General features: G+C 39.2%; 1 protein-coding gene across 1 annotated transcript in view; it reads left to right on the top strand.

Annotated features, from left to right (window-relative positions):
* The first annotated feature begins 259 nt into the window (after positions 1-259).
* The window catches only part of LOC106805951 (beta-amyloid-like protein), a 19,813-nt gene continuing 11,056 nt past the window's right edge, over positions 260-9,016 (top strand). Inside the window, exons 1-2 of the mRNA XM_014807749.1 lie at positions 260-424; positions 6,682-6,855. Of these exons, the coding sequence (XP_014663235.1) occupies positions 350-424; positions 6,682-6,855 (249 nt within the window). The 5' untranslated portion in view covers positions 260-349. The remainder of the gene's footprint in view (positions 425-6,681; positions 6,856-9,016) is intronic.

Raw genomic sequence — 9,016 nt, 5'->3', positions numbered from 1 at the left:
CGTTTTTAAAGAGACACATACGTCTGTAAAGACTGACGACAGAGTAAACACTTTACGTTTCATCGACTCTTACGTTACACATTAACTTGTTATCATTTACCTTGTATAACCGTCTGAAAAATGGGAAAATATGTCAACTTTCACCGTCTCGCCCACTTCACATCTTCATGTTCGCGGGTTCACGATAACACTAATGACATCATCGAACGGAGCTCTCGCGTCGTCTCGTCACATCCGAGTTAATTCGCGAGAATGTGAACAAGGGAGCATTTGCTAAGGAGAACGACATCTTCGATCTAGTTTCGGATGATTTTCAGCAAAAGATCCTGGTAGCTAAACTTTCCATAAAATGTGGTTATACCATATCTTTGTGCTTGGGTTGATACCCTTTCTAATATTCCAAGTTGCTGGAGTCTACGTAGAGGTAGGTTGAAACGCACCTAATATTTAGAACGGCAACATAATTTTCTCTTCCCTTTCGGCTTTCGTCCGTGCCATCGCCTAGGTTGTACTTGTACTAGTTGTAGGGGCCCATCTTCGCAAATTTTAGTGGCAGTGTGTGTGTGTGTTTGTAACCGGACATGTACATTAAATATGTAATATGTTAGGGTCTAATCTAATCTGTAGAATTTTAAGTAACGTCGCCATGCAGCTGTGAGCTTTAGCTTAGACTGGAAGTGCAATCTACGCAGAAAAATTGTTCGAAAATGTATAAAAATGTGTAAAAATGTTGGTTCAAGGATAGAGAACATGGGTCCCAATAAAACCAATGTCATTTAAATCAATATAAATATAATATTATATCAATATAATAGGTTAGGGTTATGGTTAGGGTTAGGGTTAGGATTAGGGTTAGGGTTAGAATTAGGGTTAGGACTTAGGGTTAGGTTTAGGCACATTGGTTTTATTGGGACCCATGTTCTCTATCCTTGGGCCAAAATGTTCTTGCTGAATGAAGCCTGTTCATAGCACTCGATCGTCTGAGTGTGATCATTGCTTTCAACATAGGGGGCCTACATGTGCCATTTTCTAAGGATCCCTTTAAATTTAACTACTTTGTTTCTGACATTCAATATTGAAATTCTCTCGAGTCTTTGGTTAATTGTAAATTTCAAGCTTTTTCGGTTCAAGGATAGAGAACATGTGTCCCAATAAAACCAATGTCATTTACATCAATATAAATATAATATTATATCAATATAATAGGTTAGGGTTATGGTTAGTGGTTAGGGTTCGGATTAGGGTTAGGGGGTTACGAATGGTTGGGTTAGGGTTAGGCACATTGGTTTCACTGGGACCCTAGATACAATAAATGTAACCCAAACCCAAGAGGATAGGTTACAAAGCCTCCTATCCTTTTGTGCGGATGGAATGCCCGAGTAGAATCACTCGGGCCGGGTTTGCTGGTGCGTTTCAGAGACTAGAACTTCCAAACTGGGTTTATTCTCAACACGAACCTTTCTCCGCTATCTGGGAACTTACTATGTATCCAACTACTCTGTATTAAACTAATATAACCTGTTACAAAAATTCGAAGTGACGAGCGGCGAATATACTGAGCGCCATTTCTGTTGACCTGTGACGTACTTCGGTTTGAAGAGGCGGATCACCGACCAATCGGAGGCGCTGCGTTTGCCGTGCTTATGCGCAGTTGGGAAATAGCGTACGTCAACAGGTCAACAGAAATGGCGCTCAAGTATATTCGCCGCGCGTCACTTCGAATTTTGTAACAAGTTATATTAGTTTAATACAGAGTATTGCGATACATAGTAAGTTCCCAGATAGCGGAGAAAGGTTCGTGTTGAGAATAAACCCAGTTTGGAAGTTCTAGTCTCTGAAACGACCCACCGCAACCGGCCCGGTGATTCACTCGGGCATTCCTCCGCACAAAAGGATAGGGAGGCTTTGTAACCCTATCCTCTTGGGTTTGGGTTACATTATTGTATCTACTGGGACCCATGTTCTCTATCCTTGGGCCGCTTTTTCTACTGCAAGCTGCATTGTTGATCTGTCTATTTCAGTATTTGATCAACTTTGTCTCTCCATCTTCGATATCACATACCCTACATAGTCTCTTGTACTTTGAAGAATAATCTTTATTTAAGGTTATGAGGTAGAAATCACGTGCACGTGAGTGACAGAGTCGTTTCAATCATGAAATTATGGTAAATAAACATAAAATGCATTTACTACCAAAGTAATATTTACAGAGTGGCTATATGCCCGGCAGCCGGCATATATCTGATGGCTGCCGGGCACGGTCTTCGATTTCCTAAATGCCCAGCAGTTTTTAATTTTCAGCGTTATCTCAAGTAAACAAGGGTTACGGTTAGGGTTAGGGTTAGGAACTGCCAGGCATTTAGGAAATCGAAGACTGTGCCCGGCTGCCGGGCATATAGCCACAGCGTAATATTTATGTGCTCTCAGTTAGTATATTAGATCCCCCCACAACTTACCTAATATCATTTGTTGATTTCCGACAAACTTGATTTCATGTAGAAGTGGCAGGGCTTCAGTTAGTAGTTACTCACTGTAATTTGTAAAATGGTTGTCAAGTTGAGTAAAAAAATTGATTAACTTTGTATTCTACACAACAGCCTCACAGTCACAGCTATGCACAAATTGCAGAGTTAGATGTGATTTTAGGCGATGTGATCTATGCTGTTGGCCACAAGAAGCGAGGCCCAAGGTCTTCGATTTGTGCAAAGGTGTGAAGTTATTGTGTAAAAATACTAACTTAATACCTGTTTTATCATTTTACTGTACCATGAAAGCCATTCCTCCTCTGCTGCGGCATAGATGGAATGTGTAGGTGGCTATATATAGTGTTTTAGGTAGGTTGTGTGCATCATTGTCACACACTACCTGTAATATTTATTGCATAATAATTCCTTGTAAATGCCGCTCAAATACTCCTCTGCTACAAACAGCCTCAACGCATGAATGCCACTGTGGACATAATACTCGGATTCTATATATCTATTTGTGTATTTATTTCCCATTACTTTATTATTGAAATTAACCAAGTGCATGCGATAAAAAATAACCATAAATTGAGCCTACTCTTACTTAGTACTATGGTACTACAGGGTTATATTATTTTTATATTATTGATATTCTTGCATTATGGGTGCCACTGCCTTATATCAGGGCTCGACACTAGCGCTGGCCCGATGGCCCGGGGCCAGTAAAACTGTACGTCGGGCCAGCAGAATTCCAGAAATGCTAAATTTTGGTGGCCCAACACTAAACTTTCTAAGTGATTATGTGAGAAAAAGTATAATTTTCTTACGTGAAAATCTTGTGCGTGCGTGCGTACGTACGGTATGTGTGCATGTATATTTGTGTAGCTACAGCGTGTGTGTACGTGACTACGTGTACGTGTGCATGAGCCGCGATAGCTAGAACAATACGCAAACAATAGTTACAATACAATGCGCGTGACTGCTGCAATATGGTGTGATGCGATGTATGGGTACTTAAGCTATACGGTAGTTTGGGTCTCGTATGCGAGAGAACTTTACGCGTAAAAACATAATTCGAGTCTTCTGCATATAAAGCGAATGCGTGTCGTTTCTGTTCTAGTTTCTGTTTGTGTTCGTGGAACGGTTAGCATTAATCATTGGTCCAGTGCATTGTAGCGCGCAGTTTCAATAAATCGATATCATTACACACGCAGCTCTGCGTAGGGCGCGTTTGTTTGGTCGGATCCACGGATCTCGATCCGATGGATTCGTTGATCTGACTGTTTGTTTGGTCGGATCACTTGATCTCAATCCACCGAACCCGACCCTGCTAGCGAGGCGGATTTGAACAGGATCCAATATGGCGGCCCGCGCCTCAGCCAATAACAGCTTGTTCTTTGTTATGAACCATCCCGTGATAGGTCACAGCGAAACGTGATCCGGTGAAAGTGAGTTTGCGTTTGTTTGGTCGGATCAGGATCACATGATCTCGTTCAGACGGATTCGTCCCAAACAAACGCGCCCATAGTTAATGACCCTGTGACCTTGACCTTGACCTTGGGTGTAAGTGGCTCAGAATCAATAGGGTTCTCTCGCCCCATAAGATGCAACTGTGGACCAAGTTTGAAGTTTCTTCCTCTTACGGTTGCAAAGATATCGAGCGGTATATATATTCTATGTACCCCTTATTTAAAGTTATTAAAGTAAATATTGAAGACTCATTTTCAAGCTGCACAAGATGCACATACAAGGATTGTGTTTGTTTGAAATACTTACAAGAATTTCTGCAGCAAAAAGCTAGTGCCAGTACGTGTTTTGCCAGTGTTTTACTGTTTGTTAAAAGAAAATAATCTCATGATCTTGTCTTGTACAGGTGTTACGGGTGTCTTTCAAATTGTGTGTAGAAAACATGGACTTTATTTTAACTTGAAAATATACAGTACTTGTACTTGTACTTTGATGTCTTGCCAAAAAAAAATGTCGAAGAAATGAGCGAAGTTTGAATAATGGTATTATACAAGACTCTAGTCTGGGGAATATTTGATGTGGATAAATGTATGCCCCTCAATGTGAGATTGTGTTGAGACTTATGTAAGTGCATCTATTAATAAAGAGGTCTATCCAGTCTTCATATAATTAATTAAAATATAGGATTTATCACAACAAGATGGGTTTTTAATGTTTTCCTCTTTTTTGGGGTGCCAATAACTTTGCTTTTCGGGCCATCAAAAATTGAAAATTCATAATTTTACTGGCCCGAACGGGCCACTAGAAAAAAAAGTTAGTGTGGAGCCCTGCTTATGTGATTGGACGCACCTGCTACACTTTAAATAATTATCGGAATTTCGTGTGAGTTATACATTCTAGACATTGTACTATACAGATGATTCCAGATTATGGTAATTGGTATGACTCACCAGTGTTCAAGCAACTGCATTTGATGTTTCCAACGCATAATTATTGCATATAAATTGTTGGCCAAATCAATTTTAGTTCGATGCAAATTTATATTGTTATTTTGATCGTTCGTTGAGCACCCAGGCACAGGTGGCCTTTAGTAGTAAATACAATTTGTGTTTAGTTACTAACTAAATTACTATAGCCTGTCCAAAAAGTGATCTGATGTTCCATAGTTGGTGTTAGTGTCTGTGAAAAGAATTCAAAGTGTCACATTCAGTTTTACTCTACTAGTACTGGCACCCCAGTCCATAATGATGGCATAGAACCAACAGTAGCTCCAAAAATACTAAGTAATATAGGTCATACTGCCATACATTAAAAGACCGTTTCAAACTTTCAGTGTACAAAAACTTATCATTGTTTCAGTTTTCAAACATTACTACAACTAGTGTAACATGTAAAAGCCTAGGTGAGTGAATAAACCTATAGCTCACTCTCAGTAACTGGGTGCTACTAAGCATTTCTTATTTACTGAGTTACACTATTTTCTGAGATGAAGTGAGTGACGACAACCCCATAATGCAATTTGCCGCGAGCTCGGTTTGACTAAAATGGCAAATTGACCATGTGAATAGCATAAATTTCGGTTTCAGCTGTTTATCTTGTACTGTTTCAGGTTTTCCAAGTCCAGATCAAATGGAAATTGCAATATGTTTGTTTATTTTGTTCACCTTGTAAATAGAGCTGGGTTAGTGTTAGGTTAGGTAAAACATATATTAATTTATATTTGTTGGAGGTTGATATTCTTACAATTATAATATAGCGGGTGCATCTAACGGCATTATACCTGTGAATTATATTTATAATCAGTAAACATTCAGTGTGCTTAAAATTATTACAATAAATTGTTGCTCTAACAGTGTATAATATTACTATGTAGTGTAGTAGAGAGGCAATATTTTGTAGGGAGTGGCTACATGCCTGGGCATCCCTCTTACATGAGATCTCGCTGCACATTGCACATGAGTTATATCAAAAGCTAATAATACTAAGAGGTATTATTAGCTCTTGGTTATATCTACTTAAATGCTATCTTGCTTTAAAATAGTATCAGCTTGGATACACTCGATATAGATCTCAGTTTTTAAGTGGTAGCATTCAAGATGTCTCATGTGATTTGTGTAGGACATAAACTGCTAGATAAAACAACGATTATTGTTTTTAGGTCTTTGTATAAGTGGTAATGAAAATGCTAATGTATTGATTGGAGAATTGCAAGTAATGTAGTTTCCTTGCTTGATTTTGCCATGTTGCAAGTTTTTGAAACTAGTATTCATTAGGCATTAGAATCAATATGTAATATACTTGGAAGGAAGCAATGTGGTCTATCGCTGTCATGTAATACAAGCTATAGCCTCACTAGACCTAACCTAATGCTACACAATATCATGCTCTCCTCTAATATATCACACCTTTTGTTCTGGTCCCATGGCTAATACATTTAATTTACAGCAGTGGTATTGATTTCTTTTTAACCAGTGTCACTGTGTAAGCATGTACAAAATATAAGCCATGTCAAGTCAGCTACTATACACTTTTTACTGGCACATAGCACGTGGTTTGCCATGTAATATACATGTATACATGTATCTGATTTCACACGTGTTTGCAATAGCGCAAGGTAATATCCCTGCACTCAATAAAATTGCTAGTAAGTCAATAATTTTGCTAGAAATGTATGCTGTGTGCAATTATTAAAAAAATGTCCTCCCATATGTGCTGTTTGTGCTATTATATACTTCACTTGTTATTGCAGGCTTTGGTAGGCAGCGTGGCCGATGCTGCTGGACCACTGGAACCAAAGATTGCAATGAAATGTGGTTTTCTCAATATGCATTTGAACATCAGCAACGGAGATTGGATTCCGGACAAAAGCGCCAATTCCAACTGTCTGACAGAAAAGCTAGACATACTAGAGTATTGTCGAAAGGTATGTTTCTCTATTTGAATTTGAAATATCATCATACGTTAATGTTTGCAGCCCTTGAACTTTCTCTCAGTGCTTGACACTTCGGGTTAAAAAAGAATTTTTGGGCCACCAGAAATTTATTTCTTCTGGCCCAAAATGAAAAGGGGTAGCCCAATTTTCCATTGGTCTTTTTTTGGTTAAAATATAAATCATAACCATAATGACACATAGTAATATGATACATCATACTTGTATGTATTGTGTATGCAGTATTTGTATAGATGTGGCGCCAGCAACTTGTATGTATTGTATTGGTGATATGGGCCGGTGGCCTTCTTTACCTGAATAAAGAAAATGTTGTTAAACCGGTAACACGGCGTCGCAGGAACACGTTGTCACATGAACATGGCTTCACTGGTAATACGTCGTCACATGTAACACGGCATGACAGGTACCACATCGTCACATGTAACACGGCTTCACATGTAACATGGCTTCACATGTAACACGGCTTAACCGGTAATACGTCGGCATGGGTAATACGTCGGCACCGGTAACACGGCGTCGCAGAAACACGTCACAGGTAACACGGCATAGAACATGAACTTCTCAAATAGTTTTGTGGAACTGTGTAGTTATTATCATACCTTTCAGAGTCCTTTGGTAAACGAAAAAAAGTGAACATTGTTTGTTCCTGACCATCGATTGTTACAATTAAATGAAGAACAGTAGGCACCACCATGGTTTCTCTAGTGCGGTGCCATGACGGCGTGACCACAAACTATAGACGGCGCTACCAGTTCAATTAAAAAATGGCTGCCCAATAGTAATTGCACTGAGTGACTATGCGCGTTGATTTATATGCTCTGATCTCCCTTTACATAGGAAAGCCGTGTCCGCCGAATGTTGCGATAAATCGAAATCTGAGCACTTGTTTTGCGCTGTGTTAACGGCGAACAGAAATTGTACTTGCCCAAAGATTTCATTTTGGGCCTGTAATATTTTGTTTTTGGTATTTTTTAATCGCCCAGCAGAGGTTTTGGTCGCCATTGGTGACCGGGTGACCGGCTGTGTTGAGCACTGCCTCTGCTGTCTATTCTGCTTTATATTGATTTTATTACTTTGTATCAGGCTTTAGTACCAATTATCTAGAGTGTCCATTATATTTTTTTCCCTATTATTACTGAAATTCTGATTAAGGATGTCACCCAAATCTTATTTGCAGTGCTGTACTGCATGGAAAACATGGCATTTCGTTTCAACTGATATGTAAAAGGATACTAAAATATAATAAGGATATGTAAGGATATGTAAAATGACTTAAAAATGAACTTCACATTGGATTTTTCACTCCATGTGCAATCTAGATATATATCCATTATCATATCACAAACGATGGTGCCGATGGTGCCGATGGTGCCGATGGTGTCATAGTGCCGATGGTGTCATTGTTTAGCTACGTTGTATAACAAATTGGTAGCATCAAAGAATGTATAATATATATATATATATATATATATATATGGCACCGCTTGGTGTTTAGCTGAGGTGTGACTATTTTATTAGATATTTTATTGATTAATTTGTTAAGTTATCCTAGTTTCTGCACTAAAATAAACTTAAAAGCGTATACAGTCATATTAAGTACGTAATTTCATGACTTAACATTGAAAGCCACATTTCGTTCCCACCTTTAAGATATCAATAATGTTCTCAGTATTAATTTGTGTTAAAAAATCATCATGACATGATGATTTTTTATCACAAAATATGATGTTTTAATAAGTATGCGCGCTCGTGCGTACATGCGTGCATTCGCGTGTGTTTATGACTTCGTTCAAAATGGTAACGAGGAATGAAAACTAATCACCCGTTTCCCATTGTAAATGGTTGTTCCTGATTCCTACTTGCGCCTTTGTTAGCACGCTCGCTTCAGATAGTCAGTATAGGGTGTATCATAGTGCTGACAGCCACAGTCTAGTTGACACGTGCATGTCAACACGGCTGCATGGTTGCGTGGTTACAGCGCTTGGCAAGTTGTTGTAGTTGCAGAGAGGCCGATGGCCTCCTATACTGTAGCTAATGCTACGTACCAGACAGCTCATTCTTTCAGGCCTCCCTCCTGCCACCCCCCCCCTCACTCCTCTCTCATCTCTCCTCCTCCCTCCTCCTCCTCCTCCTC

The sequence above is a fragment of the Priapulus caudatus genome, unplaced genomic scaffold (genome assembly GCF_000485595.1).
Source record: "Priapulus caudatus unplaced genomic scaffold, Priapulus_caudatus-5.0.1 Scaffold7, whole genome shotgun sequence".
Lineage (NCBI taxonomy): Eukaryota > Metazoa > Priapulida > Priapulimorpha > Priapulimorphida > Priapulidae > Priapulus > Priapulus caudatus.
Note: the sequence above shows the minus strand (reverse complement) of the source record. Positions and strands in the feature narration are given on the sequence as shown.